Below are 24,766 nucleotides of genomic sequence, written 5' to 3' on the forward strand. Positions count from 1 at the left end.
GGCCCCTATGTATATTATAAAGAATAGCGCCCCCTTTGTGTATTAGAGAATAGCGCCCCCTATGATTATTATAGAGAATAGCAGCCTGTGTATATTATAGAGAATAGCGGCCCCTGTGTATATTATAGAGAATAGTGCCCCTGTGTATATTATAGAGAATAGCGGCCCCTGTGTATATTATAGAGAATAGTGCCCCTGTGTATATTATAGAGAATAGTGCCCCTGTGAGTATTACAGAGAATAGCGCCCCCTGTGTATATTATAGAGAATAGCAGCCTCTGTGTATATTATAGAGAATAGCGCTCCCTGTGTATGTTATAGAGAATAGCAGCCCCTGTGTATATTATAGAGACTAGTGCCCCTGTGTATATTATAGAGAATAGCAGTCCCTGTGAGTATTACAGAGAATAGCGCCCCCTGTGTATATTATAGAGAATAGCAGCCTCTGTGCATATTATAGAGAATAGCGCTCCCTGTGTATATTATACAGAATAGCAGCCCCTGTGTATATTATCGAGACTAGTGCCCCTGTGTATATTATCGAGAATAGCAGTCCCTGTGTATATTATAGTGAATAGCGCTCCCTGTGTATATTATAGAGAATAGTGCCCCTGTGTATATTATAGAGAATAGCGCCCCCTGTGTATATTATGGAGAATAGCATTCCCTGTGTATATTATAGAGAATAGCAGCCTGTGTATATTATAGAGAATAGCAGCCTGTGTATATTATAGAGAATAGCGGCCCCTATGTATATTATAAAGAATAGCGCCCCCTTTGTATATTAGAGAATTGCGCCCCCTGTGATTATTATAGAGAATAGCAGCCTGTGTATATTATAGAGAATAGCGGCCCTTGTGTATATTATAGAGAATAGTGCCCCTGTGTATATTATAGAGAATAGCGGCCCCTGTATATATTATAGCGAATAGCAGCCCCTGTGTATATTATAGAGAATAATGCCCCTGTGTATATTATAGAGAATAGTGCCCCTGTGAGTATTACAGAGAATAGCGCCCCCTGTGTATATTATAGAGAATAGCAGCCTCTGTGTATATTATAGAGAATAGCGCTCCCTGTGTATATTATAGAGAATAGCAGCCCCTGTGTATATTATAGAGAATAGCAGTCCCTGTGTATATTATAGAGAATAGCGCTCCCTGCGTATATTATAGAGAATAGTGTCCCTGTGAGTATTACAGAGAATAGCGCCCCCTGTGTATATTATGGAGAATAGCAGCCTCTGTGTATATTATCGAGAATAGCGCTCCCTGTGTATATTATAGAGAATAGCAGCCCCTGTGTATATTATAGAGACTAGTGCCCCTGTGTATATTATAGAGAATAGTGCTCCCTGTGTATATTGTAGAGAATAGCAGCCCCTGTGTATATTATAGAGACTAGTGCCCCTGTGTATATTATAGAGAATAGCAGTCCCTGTGAGTATTACAGTGAATAGTGCCCCCTGTGTATATTATAGAGAATAGCAGCCTCTGTGTATATTATAGAGAATAGCGCTCCCTGTGTATATTATAGAGAATAGCAGCCCCTGTGTATATTATAGAGAATAGTGCCCCTGTGTATATTATAGAGAATAGCAGCCTGTGTATATTATAGAGAATAGCAGCCCCTGTGTATATTATAGAGACTAGTGCCCCTGTGTATATTATAGAGAATAGCAGTCCCTGTGTATATTATAGAGAATAGCGCTCCCTGTGTATATTATAGAGAATAGTGCCTCTGTGAGTATTACAGAGAATAGCGCCCCCTGTGTATATTATGGAGAATAGCAGCCTCTGTGTATATTATAGAGAATAGCGCACCCTGTGTATATTATAGAGAATAGCAGCCCCTGTGTATATTATAGAGACTAGTGCCCCTGTGTATATTACAGAGAATAGCGCTCCCTGTGTATATTATAGAGAATAGCAGCCCCTGTGTATATTATAGAGACTAGTGCCCCTGTGTATATTATAGAGAATAGCAGTCCCTGTGAGTATTACAGAGAATAGCGCCCCCTGTGTATATTATAGAGAATAGCAGCCCCTGTGTATATTATAGAGAATAGCGCTCCCTGTGTATATTATAAAGAATAGCAGCCCCTGTGTATATTATAGAGACTAGTGCCCCTGTGTATATTATAGAGAATAGTGCCCCCTGTGTATATTATAGAGAATAGCAGCCTGTGTATATTATAGAGAATAGCAGCCCCTGTGTATATTATAGAGACTAGTGCCCCTGTGTATATTATAGAGAATAGTGCCCCCTGTGTATATTATAGAGAATAGCAGCCTGTGTATATTATAGAGAATAGCAGTCATGTGGTTTCTGCAGATAGTTACTCCAGGTGCGGAACGGTTCCAGACTGCGCTCAGCCTGGGCTCTGGTTTTGGTGAAATACTTTCCCCATTCACACTTGGGCTCAGTCGCCTTGCTGCAATGATTATTTTATCCCGCCCCCAACTCCTCACCTTGTCCTGCCTTATTTCTGTTTTTTTAAAAAACTTGCTTCATCTCCATTGGGTTTCAAGCCTGACACTCTATTTGCTTCCTCGCTGCACCAATTGTGAGGGATGAACTTTTGAACGAATCTGCACTAACTCTCAGACAGAGTCCCAGGGAGCTGCAGTGTTCAGATTTAGGGAAGTTCCGGTGTGATGTCTCCGGGCGCTGGAACCTTCGACTGCCCAGGTCAGTGATCAGCCAACGTCATGGGACAGGAGTAGACTGGCTGATCCATCGATCCTGCCCCACACACCATGATAGCTGGAGCATTGTGACTAAACATTCTACCCTATGGAAACCTGAGCTCACCCAAAACTCGGCTGCCCCGTGTCCTAACTCACACCCAGTCCCACTCACCCATCACCCCCTGTGCTCGCTGCCCCGTGTCCTAACTCGCACCCAGTCCCGCTCACCCATCACCCCCTGTGCTCACTGCCCCGTGTCCTAACTCACACCAAGTCCCACTCACCCATCACCCCCTGTGCTCACTGCCCCGTGTCCTAACTCACACCCAGTCCCACTCACCCATCACCTCCTGTGCTCGCTGCCCCGTGTCCTAACTCACACCCAGTCCCACTCACCCATCACCCCCTGTGCTCGCTGCCCCGTGTCCTAACTCGCACCCAGTCCCGCTCACCCATCACCCCCTGTGCTCACTGCCCCGTGTCCTAACTCACACCAAGTCCCACTCACCCATCACCCCCTGTGCTCACTGCCCCGTGTCCTAACTCACACCCAGTCCCACTCACCCATCACCCCCTGTGCTCACTGCCCCGTGTCCTAACTCACACCCAGTCCCACTCACCCATCACCCCCTGTGCTCACTGACCCCGTGTCCTAACTCACACCCAGTCCCACTCACCCATCACCCCCTGTGCTCACTGACCCCGTGTCCTAACTCACACCCAGTCCCGCTCACCCATCACCCCCTGTGCTCACTGCCCCGTGTCCTAACTCACACCCAGTCCCACTCACCCATCACCCCCTGTGCTCACTGCCCCGTGTCCTAACTCACACCCAGTCCCACTCACCCATCACCCCCTGTGCTCACTGCCCCGTGTCCTAACTCACACCCAGTCCCACTCACCCATCACCCCCTGTGCTCACTGCCCCGTGTCCTAACTCACACCCAGTCCCACTCACCCATCACCCACTGTGCTCACTGACCCCGTGTCCTAACTCACACCCAGTCCCGCTCACCCATCACCCCCTGGCTCGCTGACCTGTGTCCTAACTCACACCAAGTCCCACTCACCCATCACCCCCTGTGCTCACTGCCCCGTGTCCTAACTCACACCCAGTCCCGCTCACCCATCACCCCCTGGGCTCGCTGACCCGTGTCCTAACTCGCACCAAGTCCCACTCACCCATCACCCCCTGGCTCGCTGACCTGTGTCCTAACTCACACCCAGTCCCGCTCACCCATCACCCCCTGGGCTCGCTGACCCGTGTCCTAACTCGCACCAAGTCCCACTCACCCATCACCCCCTGGGCTCGCTGACCCGTGTCCTAACTCGCACCAAGTCCCACTCACCCATCACCCCCTGTGCTCACTGCCCCGTGTCCTAACTCACACCCAGTCCCGCTCACCCATCACCCCCTGTGCTCGCTGCCCCGTGTCCTAACTCGCACCGAGTCCCGCTCACCCATCACCCCCTGTGCTCACTGCCCTGTGTCCTAACTCGCACTAAGTCCCGGTCACCCATCACCCCCTGTGCTCGCTGCCCCGAGTCCTAACTCACATCGAGTCCCACTCACCCATCACCCCCTGTGCTCGCTGACCTACATTGGCTCCCGGTTAAGCAACGTCTCGATTTCAAAATTCCCATTCTTGTTTACAGATCCCTCCATGGCCCTCGCCCCTCCCTATCTCTGTAACCCCCTCCAGCCCCACAACCCCCCGAGATATCTGCGCTCCTCCAATTCTGCCCCCTTGAGCATCCCTGATTATAATCGCTCCACCATCGGTGGCCGTGCCTTCTGCTGCCTGGGCCCCAAGCTCTGGAACTCCCTCCCTAAACCTCTCCGCCTCTCTACCTCCCTTTCCTCCTTTAAGATGCTCCTTAAAACATACCTCTTTGACCAGTTCTGCCGTAATTTCTCCTTATGCGGCTCAGTCTTAAAACACTCCTGTGAAGAACCTTGTGACGTTTTATTATATTAAAGGCGCTATATAAATACAAGCTGTTGTTGGAGACACTTCCGGCCCCGTGCTCCCCCAACAGCCGAGTGATCTCCCGAGGGAGGCAAAAAATACAGAGCACAAAAGGCTCAAGGCCAATGAGGGAAAATAACAACTCTGGCCATTTCGTGTCCGACCCCCTCGGGCGATGGAAACCATTCCAGGGGATCACACGGACCGTGTGTGCTCTGTTAATCCACTGACCATCTCCAGCCAAGAACGGGTCCCGCTCCGTCTCGAAGGCCCGCTCCCTCTGAGCTGCGCGGCTGTGCAGTAACGGGAAGGTCCCACGCAGGACAAAGCGCAGTTTTACAGGGAACGATGGTTAGTACCCGCTACATCCACTGGCAACTCATTCCACCGGCTGCCTGCTCTCGGGGAAATGACACGAGAATAGACACCCTGTCTATTCCCACTCGCACACACTTTAAACTCGTTCCCTGGTCCTCGCCCATCTGTTAAACTGGGATAATCTCTCAATAGGGTGGCTATCCAGCCCTTTCATTATTTTATAGACCTCGATCAATTCGCCTCTAAGTCTACGCTGCTCTAAAGTAAAACAGAACGCGGTCTGTCGGAATAGTTGAGGTTCTGTAAAAGATCTCAGAAGTTGTCTGATTTTCGGTGTTGCAGTGGCGCCCCCTGCTGGTTTGCCCGGCACGGCTCTGACCCAGCTTCAATTCCGCCTTTCGACCACATGGGGTCAGTGTCGCTCCACGACCTGGCCCCCTTGAACCAAATTATTCCCCAAAGTTACCGAACGACTTGGAAATTGCAACACGGTAAAGGGTCGTTCGCCCCAACCAGTCCCTGCTGCCGTTTGTCCTCCGCACGAGCGCTATCCCTATCCCATGTGACCACCGGTTCTCGCTTTATCTCCATTTCTTTCAAACTTCTAATTAACCAACTTTTAAAAATTGAAACAATCCCTGTGGATAATTGAGAATAATCAGTTCGAACAAATAATTCCAATAATGCTGTTCAGAGGGAGTAATTAAACCCACCCCATCGCATTCTTAGGCCAAACCTGACACAGTGCTGTTTTCATCCCATTCTCAGCGTTCAATTAATATAATACAAACTTCCTGTTTTATATTAATTTGTTTTATTGAGTAAGTTGCCGGTGTCACAGTAACCGGCGAGCAGGTCAGCGGTGAGAGGTTGAACCTCAGGCTTCCAGCGTTAGCAGCACCTCAATCCCATTTCAGTCCATGATGTGATTTGGCCATTCAATTAAATCACAGCTTCCATCCTCACACACCACCAGCACACATGCACGACTCGCGAGTGCGACCTGGCTGAGAAGTTGAAGGAAAGTTACTTTTCTAAATGTCTGGGTGAGCCCACCATTTCAGCACGCTCGCCTCTGGGTCACAAGGTCGTGGTCCAATTCCCACTCCAGAGACCCGAGCACAAAAATCCAGGCTGACACTCTAGTGCAGTACTGAGGGAGTGCCGCACTGTCGGAGGGGCAGTACTGAGGGAGTGGCGTACTGTCGGAGGGGCAGTACTGAGGGAGTGCCGCACTGTCGGAGGGGCAGTAGTGAGGGAGCGCCGCACTGTCGGAGGGGCAGTACTGAGGGAGCGCCGCACTGTTGGAGGGGCAGTACTGAGGGAGTGCCGCACTGTCGGAGGGGCAGTACTGAGGGAGCGCCGCACTGTCAGAGGGGCAGTACTGAGGGAGCGCTGCACTGTCAGAGGGGCAGTACTGAGGGAGTGCTGCACTGTCAGAGGGGCAGTACTGAGGGAGCGCTGCACTGTCGGAGGTGCTATCTTTCAGATGAGACGTTGAACCGAGGCCCTGTCTGCAGTCTCAGGTGAATGTAAAAAATCTCACGGCACTCTTTGGAAGAAGGGAAGTGGAGGTCTCCCTGGTGTCCTGGGCAAATATTTGTCCTTCAATCAACATCACTAAAAAAGCAGATGATCGGGTCGTTACCCAATTGCTGTTTGTGGGAGCTTGCTGTGCGCAAATTGGCTGCTGTGTTTTCTAGATTACAACAGTGACTGCACGTGAATTGGCTGTAAACGCTTCGGGACGTGCTGACAGTATTACCCTTCAGCCGTGCTGGCCACCCATTGGCTGTTAAACATAAATGATGCACATGTGCAGAATCTGTCTGGGCAGCACAGCCATTAACTGGGCCGCGCTCCCGATAGAACATTGTTCCCGGGAGAACATTGAGATCAGTAAAGGCATTACATAAACGCTCTCTCTCTGTGTCCCGCCTCCCGGCCACGTTGGGGGCAGCGGATTGGCCGACACTCCAGAGTCTTACTGTTGCAATTTGATTGACAGGTGACGTGGAGATTGGGATTGTGGAGAGGAACGGGCAGCTGGAGGTGGAAGTGATCCAGGCTCGCGGGCTGACCCCAAAACCCGGCACCAAGACCCCCCCAGGTAACGCTGCCGACCCCCATCGCCATCCCCATCCCGGCTCCTGATCCCGGCTCACCATCCCAATCCCCATCCCAGCTCCCCATCCCCATCCCGACTCCCCCATCCCCATCCTGATCCCCATCCCCCATCCTGACCTGGGCCCCGATGCCGATCCTGATCCCGGCTCCCCATCCCGATCCCAATCCCCATCCCGATCCCCAGCGAGCGCCGTGCTTCCTGCTCTAGAATTCAGCGCCTGGTGTGGGACTGGAGTCACGTGTAGGCCCAGAGCGGGTAAGCACGGCAACTTTCCCTCCCCAGAGAACCTCAGTCAACCGCTTGGGTTTAAACTTCCGACAATCCGACAGCTTCTCAGGCACTTTTACTGAGACCGGGTTTTTATCCTCTATATTTTCCCCTTAAAAACTGAATTTAAATTCTCAAACCGGCCGGGTAGGGGATCTGAACTCACGCACCCGGGATTATTAATCCAGTAACAGACCCACCACACCGGCCCTGCACGAGGGTGAATCCGAGGACACACAGCACGGGGGACATCAAAGTGTCTGAGAGTCCGGGGCAGCCGGTAGTTTCTCGGTTGGACAGGTACAGCTGTGTATATGGTGGCCGCGTGTCACATGGTCAGACACCGGTTATAATTAATACAACAACAGTCTCACGGCACGGGACACATCGATTCCAATCATTAAGACTAAGATTAAGATGAAGCCGAGTTTTGTGAACCTGGGTCACTTGCAGGGACATTGTTTGCCCAGGGACACAGTACCTCCCCCCGGGGATTGCCCCCGGAGCAGGGACACACAGCCCCCCTGCTTCACATGGACCTCAGCCCAGAACTTGCCATTCGACCATGGGAGGCGCACCTGGGATTTGGCAATTTAACATTTCTCACAAATCTGCTCCGGATTTTGCTGCTGGCCATTTCCTGTTGGGGGATATAGACAGATCTTGTACCCCCTTCCCCCCCCCCTCCCTAATCACCCACTGCCCCCCCCGATCACCCACTGCCCCCCCCCGATCACCCACTGCCCCCCCCGATCACCCACTGACCCCCCGATCACCCACTGCCCCCCCCGATCACCCACTGCCCCCCCGATCACCCACTGCCCCCCCCGATCACCCACTGCCCCCCCCGATCACCCACTGCCCCCCCCCGATCACCCACTGCCCCCCCCCCCGATCACCCACTGTCCCCCCCCGATCACCCACTGTCTCCCCCCCGATCACCCACTGTCTCCCCCCCGATCACCCACTGCCCCCCCCCGATCACCCACTGTCCCCCCCCGATCACCCACTGCCCCCCTACCCCATCACCCACTGCCCCCCCCCGATCACCCACTGCCCCCCCTCCCCGATCACCCACTGCCCCCCCCGATCACCCACTGCCCCCCTACCCCATCACCCACTGCCCCCCCCCGATCACCCACTGCCCCCCCCCCGATCACCCACTGTCCCCCCCCATCACCCACTGTCCCCCCCCGATCACCCACTGCCCCCCCCGATCACTCACTGCCCCCCCCGATCACCCACTGTCCCCCCCCGATCACCCACTGCCCCCCCCGATCACCCACTGCCCCCCCCGATCACCCACTGACCCCCCCCCGATCACCCACTGCCCCCCCCCGATCACCCACTGTCCCCCCCCGATCACCCACTGTCCCCCCCCGATCACCCACTGTCCCCCCCCGATCACCCACTGACCCCCCCGATCACCCACTGCCCCCCCCCGATCACCCACTGCCCCCCCCCGATCACCCACTGACCCCCCCCGATCACCCACTGACCCCCCCCAATCACCCACTGCCCCCCCCGATCACCCACTGCCCCCCTACCCCATCACCCACTGTCCCCCCCCCGATCACCCACTGCTCCCCTACCCCATCAACCACTGCCCCCCCCCGATCACCCACTGCCCCCCCCCGATCACCCACTGACCCCCCCCGATCACCCATTGCCCCCCCCCCTCCCTAATCACCCACTGCCCCCCCCCGATCACCCACTGCCCCCCCCGATCACCCACAGCCCCCCCGATCACCCACTGCCCCCCCCCTCCCTAATCACCCACTGCCCCCCCCGATCACCCACTGCCCCCCCCCTCCCTAATCACCCACTGCCCCCCCCCGATCACCCACTGCCCCCCCCCCGATCACCCACTGCCCCCCCCCGATCACCCACTGCCCCCCCCCTCCCTAATCACCCACTGCCCCCCCCCGATCACCCACTGCCCCCCCCCCCGATCACCCACTGCCCCCCCTGATCACCCACTGCCCCCCCCCCCCGATCACCCACTGCCCCCCCCGATCACCCACAGCCCCCCCGATCACCCACTGCCCCCCCCCTCCCTAATCACCCACTGCCCCCCCCGATCACCCACTGCCCCCCCCCTCCCCAATCACCCACTGCCCCCCCCCCGATCACCCACTGCCCCCCCCGATCACCCACTGCCCCCCCCGATCACCCACTGCCCCCCCCATCACCCACTGCCCCCCCCGATCACCCACTGCCCCCCCCGATCACCCATTCCCCCCCCCCCCGATCACCCACTGCCCCCCCCCCCCCGCCCCCCTCAATCGAAGGGAGGTTGTTGGGCAGAGATCTCAGGAATTCCATCCGTTACAAACCGCTGGGGAGCTGGTGCCGAGCGAGAGCTGTGAGTCCCAGTGAGGTTCTCCGGAGGAACCAGCCTCGCCCAGACTGAGGTCCTCGATACCGCAGCAACAAACTGCGACAAATGTCCATTCCTTTTCCCGAGGGGGGTCTCTGCTCTTCCTCTCCCCGCCCTCGCTGACCATGGGGAATGTTTCACAGAGTGTCAGGAGTCTCAGGGCTGGAGCTTGGTGTATAATTGGTTCCTTTCCCTCGATTTTAGCCGCTTACATCAAACTGTATCTGCTGGAGAACGGGACCTGCATCGCGAAGAAGAAGACAAAGAGTGCGCGGAGATCTCTGGCCCCCCTGTACCAGCAGATCCTGGTCTTCACCGAGAGTCCGCAGGGCAAGATCCTGCAGGTCAGTGCCGAGCTTAAAGTGACAGCGTGTAAGTGCAGGGAGTGAGTGGGCACAGCGATCCCACCCGGTGTGGGCTCACAGCTCGCTGGGTCAGGCAGGCGGGAGCGATGGGCAATGGGTACAGACTTGGCAAGGTATTGCAGGCTTCACACAGTGTGTGTGTGTGTGTGTGTGTGTGTGTGTGTGCACAAGTGTGTGCTTGTGCGAGAGAGCAACTCCATGCAGGTGTGTGCAAGGGAGCGAGTGGAGTGAGTGTGTCGGTGTGCGCTTGTGCAAGTGTGCAACTGCGTGCGAGTGTGATTGTGTGAGTGTGCACACGTGCGTGAGTGTGTGTGTGTTTGTGTGTCAGCGTGTCAATGTGTGTGTGTGAGTATTTGAGTGTGTGAATGTGTATGAGTGTTTGAGTGTGTCAATGTGTGTGCGTGTGTGTGTGCAAGTGTTTGAGTGTGTCAATGTGTGTGCGTGTGTGTGTGCAAGTGTTTGAGTGTGTCAATGTGTGTGCGTGTGTGTGTGCTCGTGTGTGTGAGTGTGTCAATGTGTGTGAATGCAGGTATGTTATTGTGACGGTATGGTTGGCCCGCTCCCGATTGTTGTCTGATAGTCTCTCCTGTGAAACACCTTGGGATGTTTGGCTATGTTCAGGGTGCTGTATAAATACACGTTCCCAGATATGGGCTCCATGATTGAAATGGCAGCCAATCGACTGCAGTTACAATTGGGGACCCACCATCCAGGGAATTGCACAGAAGGGTCCCTCATTGTCCTAGCTGGTCAGCCTGTCCACCCCTCCCTCAGGGCAGCTCTGACATCCTACATCTCCCAGAGTGTAGCCACCCCTATTTAAATGGCTCCATCCCTGGGATTTATGGCAGGGCCATGTGGGGGACTGACTCTACCAATTGTCTATTGACCTCACGCCAATGTTCTTCCCAGCAGGCTCTATCCCAGAACTCTGTTGCCCTTTGGTTTAAAGTGCTCCATCTGATTGATCTACTTACCTCCAAACCCGTGCCCCCTGCTGTCTGTCTGTCTGTAAACACATTCTGCAAATGACCAAATCGCACCCCCATTCCATCGATTGTATCTGTGTGTGAGGATGGGTCAGCGAATTCCTTCATCGTTCTTCTCTTTCACAAACAAACTTGATTGCACTGCACGCAAGAAAGCTTTGTTTCATTGTTAATTATATGTGTTAGGGATTGTGGAGCTGTTGTGGATTCTGCTAATCTCTGGGTGCAGCTTTAAATCTCCTCCGCTCCTCCCACCCACGCAGAAGACCTTTGCACTCTTGGTTTGACGAGTGACATCAGCATCTATATAACACCTTTACCGCAGTAAAATGTCCCAAGGCGCTTCACAGGAGCGTAAATCAGACACTGAGCCAAAGGGGGAGATATTAGGACAGGTGACTAAACGCTCGGTCAAAGAGGTAGGTTTTAAGGAGGAGAGAGAGGCGGAGGGGTTTAAGGAGCCGCTGATGGTGGGATGATGGGGATGGGCAGAGTCGGAGGAGCGCAGAGCACAGTGAGCAGAATCTTCCTCCCGTGTTTGTGCCTATGGACAGTCGCCAATGTCGGGAAGCTCTGCATACACCGGTGATGCCGCCCTGCGCGGGTGGGCACTGCATGCCCATGGGCACAGGAAGATGGCGGCTTGACAGAGGAGCCCTGGCTTTGCAAGGCCCCACCTGTGTAGCGGAGGTGAGTCAGAAAACCGGCCAGCCATCCTCTCACCATTGATTGGCTGACACCTAGTCACAGGTGATTGAACAGTCCAATACGGGAATTACAGTCTCTAAGAATTCATTTTTAGAGTGGAAGCAAGTCTTCCTCGATCTCGAGGGACTGCCTATGATGATGACATAGTTTGATCCACATCACTCCCCCAGCACCTCACTTAAATATTTAGATCCCACAGTCTGAGCCTCATTCATGAAATATGGGCAGAGGGTATTATCGGGACACCCTCATTGAGGAATCACACTCTTGAAGGGGCTAGTTAGGTCCTCTCTGCTCAGTGCTTCAGTTGCTTTCACTGGGTGATTGTCTACTTTTGAGGGTTTGTGTCCCACTCCAGAGACTTGAGCGCAAGATCTACGCAGACACTCCCAGGTACGCCGTCGGAGGGTACCGTCTTTTCGATAAGACATTAAACCGAGGCCCCGTCTGCCCTCTCAGGTGGATGTAAGATCCTATGGCACTATTTCGAAGAAGAGCAGGGGAGTAGGGGAGTTATCCCCAGTGTCCTGGCCAATATTTATCCCTCAATCAACATCACTAAAAAACTGTTGATCTGGTCATTATCACATTGCTGTCTGTGGGAGCTTGCTGTGCACAAATTGGCTGCCGCGTTTCCCCACATTACAACAGTGACCACACTCCAAAAGTACTCCATTCGCTGTGAAGCGCTTTGGGGCGTCCTGAGGTGGGGAACGGCGCTCTGGAAATGCACCTCTTTTGTTTTCCTGTCAAAACTTTGCTTTGTTAATCTTAGTTTTGCTGACCTTGAGGTCTGACTTTACCAAGAGGTGAAGATGGAGGCTCCTTTGAGTGTCCGAAATCGGGGCCAACAAGATGGAGGTACAATGGCAGCTGGGCTGTTTTGGCCACACCCACTACTGGTGCAAAACCTGGAACTGGACTTGCCAGAGGAGAGCTGGGAGACAACATTGAGCCTGTCAGAGATCTCCCTCCGTGGAGCCGGCACCTGAGCTCGTGTCGATAGGTCTTCCTTACCCGATCTAGTCCCCATGGGAGTCCAGTCCCACGCCCAAGTGGTTGACTCTGAACTGCCCTCTGAAGTGGCTGAGCGAGACACGCAGTTTGCACCAGACCTCCACCAGTGGTTCAAGAAGGCGGCTCACCACCACCTTCTCAGGCAACTAGGGACGGGCAATAAATGCCGGCCTTGCCAGCGACACCCACATCCCCAGAATGACTATGGAAAAAAAAAGCATCTTCCCCGATCTCTCCCGTCTCTGAGAGACTCTGGTTGATAAGGAACGAGAAGCTATGTGATGCACTGAAGGAACTTCACATTAACATGCAAATGGCAGCTCAATCTCTTTATGCTCCAGTGATCTCGTGTAATTGTATTAACAAGTGGAACCTTCAGAATGAATCAGGGTAAATGCCAAGACTTTCTCTCTCCTCAAACTGCGATCATTGATTAATCCTGATTACCACCCAGTGTCGTACCCCGTGAGTCCTCGCGGTTTTTTTTTATCTCCCTTCATGTGCCTTAGGAGTGGTCTCAGAAATTCCTGATTCTGACACAAGTGTTGATCGGCTTCCGGGAATTTTCTTGGAAAAAGTGAGACATTCCCTATTTGAGACCATAAATTGTCAGCTGTGGCTCAGTGGGCAGCACACTCACCTCTGAGTTAGAAGGTTGTGGGTTCGAGTCCACAACAGTGACTACACTTCAAAAGTATTTCATTGGCTGCAAAGTGCTTTGGGAAATCTTGAAGTTGTTAAAGGCACTATATAAATTGAAATCTTTCTTTATTTCGATGACATTGCCCCACAGAGAGAAGGCTAAGTGCAGGTTTAATGAAGGTTTTTTTTTAAATTACAAAGGGTTTTTTGATAGAGTGAATAAGGAAAGACTGTGGGGACAGGGAATTGACATCACATTGTCACTGAGAATGAGGTGGGAGGAAACGTCTTTACTCAGGGGATGATTCGAGCCAGGAATGCTTTGCCACAGAGTGAGGCGGAGAACTTTGCAACTTTTAAGGGAAAGTTGGATCAACTTTGAAGCGAGGGAGATGTAAACCAGTTCCCAAACTCGCCATCCATTGTTCCTGCCCCCACGCCCCTGACGTTGGGAACACTTGTGTAAACCAGGAGGTTAAAATTCCTTCAGGCCCCACTTTGAGCCTGAAATGGGAGTTAGCGACAGAACGTCCTCTAAGAGATTCAAAATCCCGCTGTGTGGCCTGTATTATTCCCTTTGTATTGTTTAAAAAAAATTTGTTCCTGGGATGTGGGCGTCGCTGGCAAGGCCAGCATTTATTGCCCATCCTTAATTGCCCTCGAGAAGTGGTGGTGACCCTTGAACCGCTGCAGTCCGTGTGGTGAAGGTACTCCCACAGTGCTGTTAGCGAGGGAGTTCCAGGATTGTGACCCAGCGACCATGGGTACCAAGGTTGGAAGAGATTCAAAAATGTACAATTGGTTCAGTCGTGGAAGTAACATTGGGTTATTTATTTTTTAAACGAGGCTGGCAGTTCTATATTTCCAACAGTAAATTGGGAGATATAAAGAGGAGTTGAACAGGACTGAGTCAAGGCATTGGAACTGTCACAGAAAGGCAGGTCATTCTCATCAGCTTCTGAGACTAGTGAAGTGACAAGAAGGGAGGAAATTCTTGGGGTTCTCCTTGGAGCAGAGAAGGCTGAGAGGAGATTTGATCGAGGTGTTTAAAATCATGAGGGGTTCAGATAGAGTAAATAAAGAAAAACTATTTCCATTGGCTGGACTGACATATGAGGAGAGACTGGATCAACTGGGCCTTTATACACTGGAGTTTAGAAGGATGAGAGGGGATCTAATTGAAACGTATAAGATTCTGACGGACTGGACAGGTTAGATGCAGGAAGAATGTTCCCGATGTTGGGGAAGTCCAGAACCAGGGGACACAGTCTAAGGATAAGGGGTCGGCCATTTAGGACCGAGATGAGGAGAAACTTCTTCACTCAGAGAGTTGTAAATCTGTGGAATTCCCTGCCGCAGAGAGTTGTTGATGCCAGTCCATTGGATATATTCAAGAGGAAGTTAGATATGGACCTTACGGCTAAAGGGATCAAGGGGCATGGAGAGAAAGCAGGAAAGGGGTACTGAGGGAATGATCAGCCATGATCTTATTGAATGGTGGTGCAGGCTCGAAGGGCCGAATGGCCTACTCCTGCACCTATTTTCTATGTTTCTATGTTTCTATTGCCAATGACCTTAAATCTGTGTCCACTGGTTAAAGAACCAGAGGAGACAGGAGGAAAAACTTTTAACGCAACGAGTGGTTAGGATCTGAAATGCACTGCCTGATAGGGTGCTGGAGACAGATTCAATAGTAGCCTTCAAAAGGGAATTGGATAAATACTTGAAGGAGAAAGAAATTGCAGGGATACGGGGAAAGAGCGGGGAGTGGGACTGATTGGATTGGCTCTTCGAAAGAGCCGGCACTGACTCGATGGGCCGAATGGCCTCCTGTGCTGTACCATTCTATGATTCTATGAACTGTATTGCTTAAAAAGGACAGTTTAGTGCACATAACAAACCTGTTTATTGATTTCCCGTTTAAGGCGATAGATGGTAGAATTGTCATTCTATACTGTTTCCACATTCACTTGTTCAGTTTTATTCCTGTAACTGTTTAAACCAGGAACGGATTCTGAGATTTTGCTACTTATCGAGGACTGGAGATTCTGCAAAGACATAACAATAAATCCAGTAGCTTAAAAATAATTAATAAATATGAAATTTCAGTGCATTTTCACTAGATTGTGACCAGGCTCCAAGGGTTAGATTATGGGGAGAGATCCCCTAAACTGGGCTTGTATTCCCTGGGATATAGGTTAAGGGGTGATTTGATTGAAGTTTTAGAATTTTGGAACGAATTGAGGGTAGATAGAGAAACGTTTTCCTCTGGTGGGGGGAGTCTAGCACAAGAAGACATAACCTTACAATCAGAGCCAGGCTGTTCAGGAGAGAAGTTGGGAATCGATTCTTCACATGAAGGGGGGTAGAAATGTGGAACCAACAACAAAACAGTAGATTCGAGCTCCATTCATTTAAAATCTGAGGTCGATAGATTTTTGTATTGAATATAATGTCAGTCTCCTTTTTATTACGGAAGTAAACAATCATGGAACATTCAATTTCTGAAATGTTCCTCCAATGAATGAGGAAAGGCCATGTTGGCACAGTGTGTTTTGGGGTCTGATCTACCTTTGTTACTCCAGACTCTCTGGCTCTCATATCTTGGCCCACTCCTGTAATGTATGTACCTGTGAGTATGCTCACAGGTTTGTGGAGCTGTTGAGGGAGACGAGGTGGGTGAGGAAAAAGGTCCTGGGCCTGGCCAAGGTGGCCATTAACTGGTCCGGGCAGCGGGCGGTCGAAGGGGTCGTTCAGCCCGACTGCCTGCCTCACTTCTGTGGTTACGTTCGAGCCAGGGTATCCCTGGAGATGGAGCACGCGGTGTCCACCGGTACGCTCGTGGCCTTCTGCGAGAGGTGGGTGTCGGAGGGACTGGATTGCATCATCACCCCAGGGAACAGGATTTTAATTTGATTGGCAAAGTTCCCAGTTAATTTCTAAATTTATGTTTTCTAGTGCCCTTACCGAAAGGGGACACTTGATTTAAAGTTTAGTTTTAAATAGTTGTAGAGCTGTTGAGTTGGGAGTGGCTTAGCCAGTCATGTGATGTTCACAAGACTCAATAAAACCCCAGCCAGTTGGGTTTGGGGGATCCACGATGGGGCAGCTGGTTGCGAGAATGGTGGATGAACTGGTAATGCGTAGTGTGATTGCTATTAAGAACTAATTGGTTTATAAGCAAAGCTTTAACAATGTGCTGCTATGAATTCTTAAGCAAAGAGCCCATGAAGCAAATGCATTACAATTCCCATCAGTAAGTTCCTACTCCCTCCCCTTTCAGACTGCCCTGAAAGCGACACCTTTTTCGGTGGATGGGCGATTGTTTGGCTGCATCCAGATCTGGAAAATGACAAGGGTCAATCTCTACCCTCCCCTGCAGGTTTTAAAATGTTTGCAATGATTAAAAGTCCACCCATACCAATGATTCTCTCTCTCTCTCTTTCTCTCTGCCCTGGAAGGTGATCGTGTGGGGGAATTACGGCAGAATGGATCGCAAGTGCTTCATGGGCGTGGTGCAGGTCCTGCTGGAGGAGTTGGATCTGTCGAGCACAGCGATCGGATGGTACAAACTCTTCCCCACCTGCTCCATGGTGGACCCGCCCTTGGCTCCGCTGCTACGTAACGCCTCCCAGCTCTCCCTGGAGAGCAGCGTTGGACCTTGCTGTGACCGATCATAACCACGGTGGAACCATTTCTCTAAGTCTTTATTTTTGGCCGAGCGGACGGGCTGTGGGGCCCCTTGAAGGGAGGGGGGTGTCCTGCCACGCGATGCATGCTTGACACGGTCGCCTCCATCTCCCGGAGCCTCTTTGGGTGAAAGGATAATCGATCGACTGCCGATGGCCTGACAGAGGGGCAGGAGGTCACTCACACCTCCGCGTCTGGCACTGTCCCCGCCAGGGGCGAGCCTTGTTGCATTGTGACGCGCGGCACTTGTTTAAAACCATGTTCAGTTTTTGATAACTCTCCTATTACCTCACCACCTAGTCAATGTGCCAAGTGGATTCATTCAGCCGCAGTTTACAATTCTTTTGACGACATCTTTAAAGCGAGTCCTGCCATTCTGTGAACCAGCACATTGTCCACACATCTGTTCAAAACCATTATTACTTGAAGAGCCAGTTCCTGTAGAAGGCAAGCGATGTGCTTTGGCTAATGACAGCAAGTGACGTAAGGGCCAGTTTAACAATCTGGAGGCTGTGTGAGCTCCACACATCAATGCACACGGAAATCTCTCTGTGTTAGTAGTCGATAGGGTAAACAGCGCATCTTAGTCCTTTAGCTCCAGGAAAACCTAGAATTCCTGAGTTGGAAAACTAGCTTCCGTGGGTAGTTAGTTCTTCATTGTCGCTCCATTGCCTGGGCATTGCACTATTGTCTCACCACACGCTTCCAGCATATATTACTTGACACTTTGCTATCATTAGACTTTACATAAAGAAATAAGTACAATGTAATCTCAGTGCTAATTTAATCTATTTCACGACTTAATGAACTGGTTTAAAAAACACACAGAATGGCAGAATATTTTTGGGGGCAATAATTGTCTTGAAAGTTGGGAAAGATTGAGTCAACCCCTGCGTATTGCTGGATGAACATCGCGAGTGAGGATCAGTTTGAGGGAAATGGATGGAGAATAGGAGTTTATTTGAAGAGACAGAGTGCGAGGATAACAGTACAGTGGGTTTGTACAATAGTGAACCAGGGCAGCAGCACAGGGACGTGTGCTGAATATTAAAAGAAGAAACTAGAAATTCTCTTTAATGAAACATAATTTGAAACCTTTAAGACATTCTCTGTGTATTAAGAGAGGGTGCAGTAGTTGTAGGTTACAGCATGCAAGGGTAGTATTTTAGATTAAGGCTGTTGGGGATCAGCATGGAGTGAGTGTGTTCAAAACTGGGCTGACCTTGTCCTCGAGTGCAATGGCAGCAACTGAGGTGCACGGTTAGCAAGCTTGTGTTGGGAGGAAGGTCTAATAGAAGCGATAAAGAATTCTCATTCAAACCTCTGTTCATATTTCAAATTAAACCTTGCTTTGAATCAGAAAAAAATGTGAACAAAATCAATTGTTCAAAATTTGCATTGACTATTCCGTAGCATTTTCATTCAGTTGATTAAATTAACTTTTTGTTAAATTAAATCTGGCTATACATTTGGCAAAGAAGCAATTTCTTTGTCCCAATTTCTAAATATACTCGATTCAGATGAACCTTCAGCTGAAATAATTGCCCATTTTAAAATAAGATAAATCCAATTTAATTTTGGTTTATGGTTTGATACAGATGGTTTTGTCGGTATCACTTTCAGGGATTCATTCTTTTAAAGTACAAAACTAGGAAGAGAATTATCGTAGACCATTTCCCTCCCAACCAGCCCTGATTGTTTTTCAATTCCAAAAAAAAACAGTTCTGCTTCACAGGAGCCTAGTTACAACGCCTGTTATTAATTAATATTATCATATTTTTCTTTTTTTTAAACAAAAAACCTCATATTATTCTAGTTAACCCAGGATTTCTTGCTCAGAATTATTACACAGCAACCCGGTGTGAGGAAATTGTTGGTATTTCGGGAGAGGTGCTGGAAGATGAGGCTGATACTCTTCCCAGGTTTAAGGAGAGATTTAGTCAGCGAGCGAGTTCACTGTCGGTTGCTCTTACAGTAGATTAAAGTGGAAGCAGTTAGATTAAAGTGACGACGCGCCGAGCTGTCTGCATGTTTTGGTAGGTGTTAGCCTTGCAACCACTTTAAAAAAAAGCACATTTCTTAAATTTCTGGCACTTTGAAGTATTTGTATGGCAAATAGTCAGTATACAGGAGCCGCACGTGTAGCAGCTTAGGAGCAGGCTGTGCGCAGTCGAGTAGGAATCCTCAGTATCTGTTTAAAAAATGTAAGAAATTTTATTGAAAAAGTAGCCATACTGTAAGTGTTAGTAATTAGTAATAAGAACAGGGTTCAAAATGACCACAAACCAGCCAAGCAGTTTTGTTAGTTATAACCGGGAAAAGATGTGAAACGGTTAATACATTGTACCATCCGACAAATTTTCCATGGTGCTTTTTTAATTTTACTAAGAAAGCCTGCTGGTGGTTTAATTTAAATATATATATATTATAATCATCATTTTGAACCTTCAATTTAGAATTTTTTTAAGTGTTTAAACCCTTTAAAATTGTGCAGTGCAACGAAGAATGTAATACTTAGTTTTAAATTATTTCACGAGAAACAGTGCTGAATTATTGAGTGTATTGGGAACTGATTTCCATCGCTACATTTATCCGATAACCATTTGGAACATTAGAGTCACCAAGATTGCTTCACGCTAATGACACATTACTATCAAAATGACATTCCATTCAATTTGTTCAATAGCGGGCTGGAAAACAATGATTAGAATGTCTCATTCAGCCTAAATCTTCCTTCACCATATTTTAAAAGTAATGGCCAGTGTTTAGACCGAAGGCAGCAATGGTTCAGCGCCACGGGACACATCTTGAGCCCACCCCCCGCAGTGTGAAGCATCACCTGGTCGCAGTGCGGGGGTGAGGAACATCACATGCTCATAACAGAGCTCCCCCACCCCCTCCCCTTCCCTTCCGTTAATTACATTCATTCCACTCGGTTGATGTTTAACACCCAGCGGGGAAAAGACCAAAGTCTAATCCCATCTCTCTGTGGTTCCTTGTGCCTGCGGAGGGTTAGAACTGGTGAGCGAGATACCTCCAGCCCCTGTGAAGGGTTGTAACATCCCCTGATGTTCCTCTCTCCCGCAGGGCCGGCCTGAGGAAATGGGCGGACTTGTATTTTGCCAGCTATTTCTATTGTATTTTAATACGGTAACATAGTGGTGATGTCACTGGACTCACCATCATAGGCCGTCCCTCGGAGTCGAGGAAGACTTGCTTCCACTCTAAAAGTGAGTTCTCAGGTGACTGAAGAATCCAATACGGGAATTACAGTCTCTGTCACAGGTGGGGCAGACAGTGGTTGAGGGTAAGGGAGGGTGGGGAGTCTGGTTTGCCACACGCTCCTTCCGCTGCCTGCGCTTGGTTTCCGCACGCTCTCGGCGACGAGACTCGAGGTGCTCAGTGCCTTCCATTAGTCACTGGACTAATGATCGGAGACTTGAGTTCAAATCCCACCACGGCAGCTGGGAAGTTTAAACTTAATTAAATAAATCTGGAATAAAAAGTTAGTATCAGTGATGGTGACCATGAAACTACCGGATTGTTGTTAAAAACCCATCCGGTTCACTAATGTCCTTTAAGGAAGGAAATCTGCCGCCCTTACCCGGTCTGGGCCTATATGTGACTCCAGACCCACAGCGATGGGGTTGATCTTTAACTGCCCTCTGAAATGGCCCAGCGAGACACTCCGTTGTGTTCAAGAACACGGCCCATCACCACCTTCTCAAGGGCAATTAGGGATGGGCAAATAAATGCCGGCCTTGCCAGCGATGCCCACAGCCCAGGAATTAATTTTTAAAAGTCCGTCGCAGTACTAGTGCAAGTTTCAGAAATAGAGCTGTAATCTCAAAAGTTTTATTTATAATTTAAATGATAAATCGCAAATAAAATATTATAGCTAAGTGACAAATAAACTAAATGTTAAATTAAACACGAAACTAATAAATAACAATAACGATTAAAAATCTTTGTTCATTGAAATTGTTATTTTTATTTTTTTCATTTAATATCCTCTTGCCCACCTTAAAGGGCAGATCTGCCCAGCTCTCGCGTCCCATCAAACCAAAAGCCAATGCTTTATTTCCCAGACAGTAACAGTTCCTTTGTCAACCATCCTTCAGAATTAATTTCCTTTATGTGCTACTTTTTAAGTCCGCCTGTTCTGCACTGGTAGAATCTTTGGCTGCAGTATTTTTAGTGCCATGGTCGACATGTTCAGAGTTAACCGATTGACAATTGGGTTCCAGTTCATGCGAAAGGATTGAGTCAGAGGTTGTGGGTTCGAGACCCACTCCAGGAACTTGAACTCCAGTATAGTGCTAAGGGAGTGCTGCACTGTCGGAGGTGCCGTCTTTCGGATGAGACGTTAAACTGTGGCCTCGTCTGCTCTCTCAGGTGGATGTAAAAGATCCCATAGCACTATTTCAGAGAAGAGCAGGACGTTCTCCCTGGTGTCCTGGCCAATATTTATCTCTCAATCAACATAACAAAAACAGATTATCTAGACATTATCACATTGCTGTTTGTGGGAGCTTGCTGTGCGCAAATTGGCTGCCACATTTCCCACATTACAACAGTGACGATATTTCAAAAGTGCTTCAAGAGTTAGGTGAGGTCCTTACTACTCGGGGGATCAACGGGTATGGCGAGAAAGCAGGAATGGGGTACTGAAGTTGCATGTTCAGCCATGAACTCATTGAATGGCGGTGCAGGCTAGAAGGGCCGAATGGCCTACTCCTGCACCTATTTTCTATGTTTCTATGTTTCTATTGGCTGTAAAGCGCTTTGAGACATCTGATAAAACACTGGAGAAGTACCACCAACGCTGTCTCCTCAAGATCCTGCAAATCCCCTGGTAGGACAGACGCACCAACATCAGTGTTCTCGCTCAGGCCAACATCCCCAGCATCGAAGCACTGACCACACTCAACCAGCTCCGTTGGGCAGGCCACATCGTCCTCATGCCCGACACGAGACTCCCAAAGCAAGCGCTCTACGCGGAACTTCGACACGTTAAGCGAACCCCAGGTGGGCAGAGGAAACATTTCAAAGACGCCCTCAAAGCCTCCCTGATAAAGTGCAACATCCCCACCAACACCTGGGAGTCCCTGGCCAAAGACCACCCAAAATGGAGGAAGAGCATCCAGGAGGGCGCTGAGCACCTCGAGTCCCATCGCCGAGAGCATGCAGAAACCAAGCGCAGGCAGCGGAAGGAACGTGCGGCAAACCAGTCCCTCCCACCCTTTCCTTCAACCACTGTCTGTCCCACCTGTGACAGAGATTGTAGGTCCAACATTGGACTCTTCAGTCACCTGAGAACTCACTTTTAGAGTGGAAGCAAGTCTTCCTCGACCCCGAGGGACTGCCTATGATGAAAGTGATGATAGTCGTGAAGGGCGCTATATAAATAGAAGTCTTTCTTTAAACGAAGACACAGGGAAACTGAAAGCTCATTGTTGTACTCTCTCCCTGTGGCCGTTGAAAGACCCCCTCAATCCTACACGGCAAATTCATTGTCAATGTACACCTATAGTCCCGTAACTCACGCACCTCCACCCTTCCTACTTCAAGGCATAGAGTGCAATCTTTGCCTCCATTCAGTGATGCCATCTCAACACTGCCCATTCCTTTTTAAATCTAGTAAAGGAGTTTTCAGGCCCAAAGCAACATTCTAACAATTGTTTCATGCAGAAAGCGAGAAATACCACTCGCGAATCTTCTGTTTTCCTTTTCCCAGTTACAGTTTTAGTCTAGCTTCACCTTATTGGACGTTACAGCCTTGAATTTCCTGCAAGAAATTGGCATCAAAACGCCATAACCAGGCTGAGCGAGGGGATGGGATTGGGTGGTGACTCTGGTTACCCAGATCACTTCCTTTTTCTACTCATTTAAGGAAGATAGGGGCAGAAACTGGCCAGCGTTGCACCCGCTTTACGGGCGTGAAAGCGGCTGAAAGTGGCCAGTGAGAGTCATGGGGGGCCTCGGGAGTTGGGGTGGGCGGGGGAGAGAGGGAAACTGGAGAATGGGATTGGCGGGGAGAACTGGGGACTCGGGAGACGTAGGGAGCAATGGGGATCAGAGAGGGGGCAATGGGGGTCAGAGAGAGGGGGCAATGGGTGTCAGAGAGGGGGCAATGGGTGTCAGAGAGGGGGCAATGGGGGTCAGAGAGAGGGGGCAATGGGGGTCAGAGAGAGGGGGCAATGGGGGTCAGAGAGAGGGGGGAATGGGGGTCAGAGAGAGGGACAAAATGCTGGAGGCCACAAGTAACAGGTAAGTTTAATTTCTTGTAAGCTTAAATTCACGTGGAGCCGGAGGGAGTTGGAGCAGGAGCAGCCATTGGGGCTGCACAGCCTGCCTGGGGGCTGCTCCCAGCCCCAGCCCCAGCCAGACCCCCTTCAGTTCTCTTCTCCCCCTCCCTTCCTGTTCCCCCCCCTCACATTCCCCCGTCTCCAGTTCTCCCCTCACAATTCTCCTCCCCTCCCATTCTCCCATTCCCGTTTCCCCCTCCTATTCTCACCGCTCCCATTCTGCTCCCCCTCCCGGCCCCAATCAGCCCACTGCAAACCAGCTCGCTGGGAAAACTGCAGCCGAGGCTCGAGGCCTGCAGTTTGGCCGAATTCCTTGCAGCCTCCCAATGCTCCAACTGACTGGCATGAAAATACAGCTCGGCTGTCTGTTTAAATTCGAACTCTTTCCAAAATCCTCCACAATTCTGAATTTCAGTGATGCATATAAAGGTTAGTGGGAGTATGTGCGACATGTGGGGTGTGCCAGTGATGGAGGTTGGGGATGGGAGTGGGGCATCAAAGTGTCACACTGTTGCCCTGCTGAGTATTGCAGATTTCGGCAAGTGTCTTCTGCAGTTTGACTTTCCTCCCGTAGATTGCAGGAATCTACACCTGAATCAGACCAGCACAGTCTTTGCGAGTCGGGGTTAATATCGGGGACATTTTAAAGCCATGTTCTCCTTTGCATATCTCACACCGTACCTGCCCTGAGGAATTAGAGTCCGTGGAGCTGTGTGCACAGTCCGCTCTCCATATTACAGAGAATTACCCCGAGTGTACCGCACAGAGACAGGCCACTCGGCCCGACAGGTCCATACCGGGGGTTATGCTCCACACCAGCCCTCTCCCACCCCTCTCCATCACCATATCCGCCTATTGCCTTTACACAACTCCCTCCCTGCGGCCAGCATTTAGGCAGGGAGGGCGTTGTGTAAAGGAAAAGAATGAATTTGGCGCCAGAGTTAGCCACCTCAGTCAAGGTGGCCACATAATGGCTCCATGCTACATGCAGACGCATGGCACTGCTGCAGTGGGCAGTGCCCCAGCTGAGGCAAGGGATGAGACACACACGCCTGAGGGAGTGTAGAGAGAGCTTCGCTCCTCTGTATTTTGGGAGTGATTGATGCCGGCATTGGGTGACTGGAATAAAGAGTGTTGCATTCCCCGCTGCCAACATCCCTCACTGTGACAGGCATGTTGTTCTTCCTTGGCCTTGCGCTGATGTCCAAGGGTTGGGCAGGGTGGGTATCATGGTGGAGCCAATTGATCTTGGGCCTTGGTGCCAAACAGCCCTGGGACACCCCGCCCAATCTTC

General features: G+C 50.4%; 1 protein-coding gene across 3 annotated transcripts in view; it reads left to right on the forward strand.

The window, feature by feature from the left end:
* rims4 (regulating synaptic membrane exocytosis 4) overlaps nt 1-17,154 on the forward strand; it is a 225,497-nt gene extending 208,343 nt beyond the window's left edge. For all 3 annotated transcript variants that reach the window (XM_070872496.1, XM_070872495.1, XM_070872497.1), the window contains 3 exons: nt 6,987-7,088; nt 9,958-10,097; nt 16,936-17,154. In XM_070872496.1, the coding sequence (XP_070728597.1) occupies nt 6,987-7,088; nt 9,958-10,097; nt 16,936-17,154 (461 nt within the window). The remainder of the gene's footprint in view (nt 1-6,986; nt 7,089-9,957; nt 10,098-16,935) is intronic.
* The last annotated feature ends 7,612 nt before the right edge of the window (nt 17,155-24,766 follow it).

Source organism: Pristiophorus japonicus, unplaced genomic scaffold (genome assembly GCF_044704955.1).
Source record: "Pristiophorus japonicus isolate sPriJap1 unplaced genomic scaffold, sPriJap1.hap1 HAP1_SCAFFOLD_322, whole genome shotgun sequence".
NCBI lineage: Eukaryota > Metazoa > Chordata > Chondrichthyes > Pristiophoridae > Pristiophorus > Pristiophorus japonicus.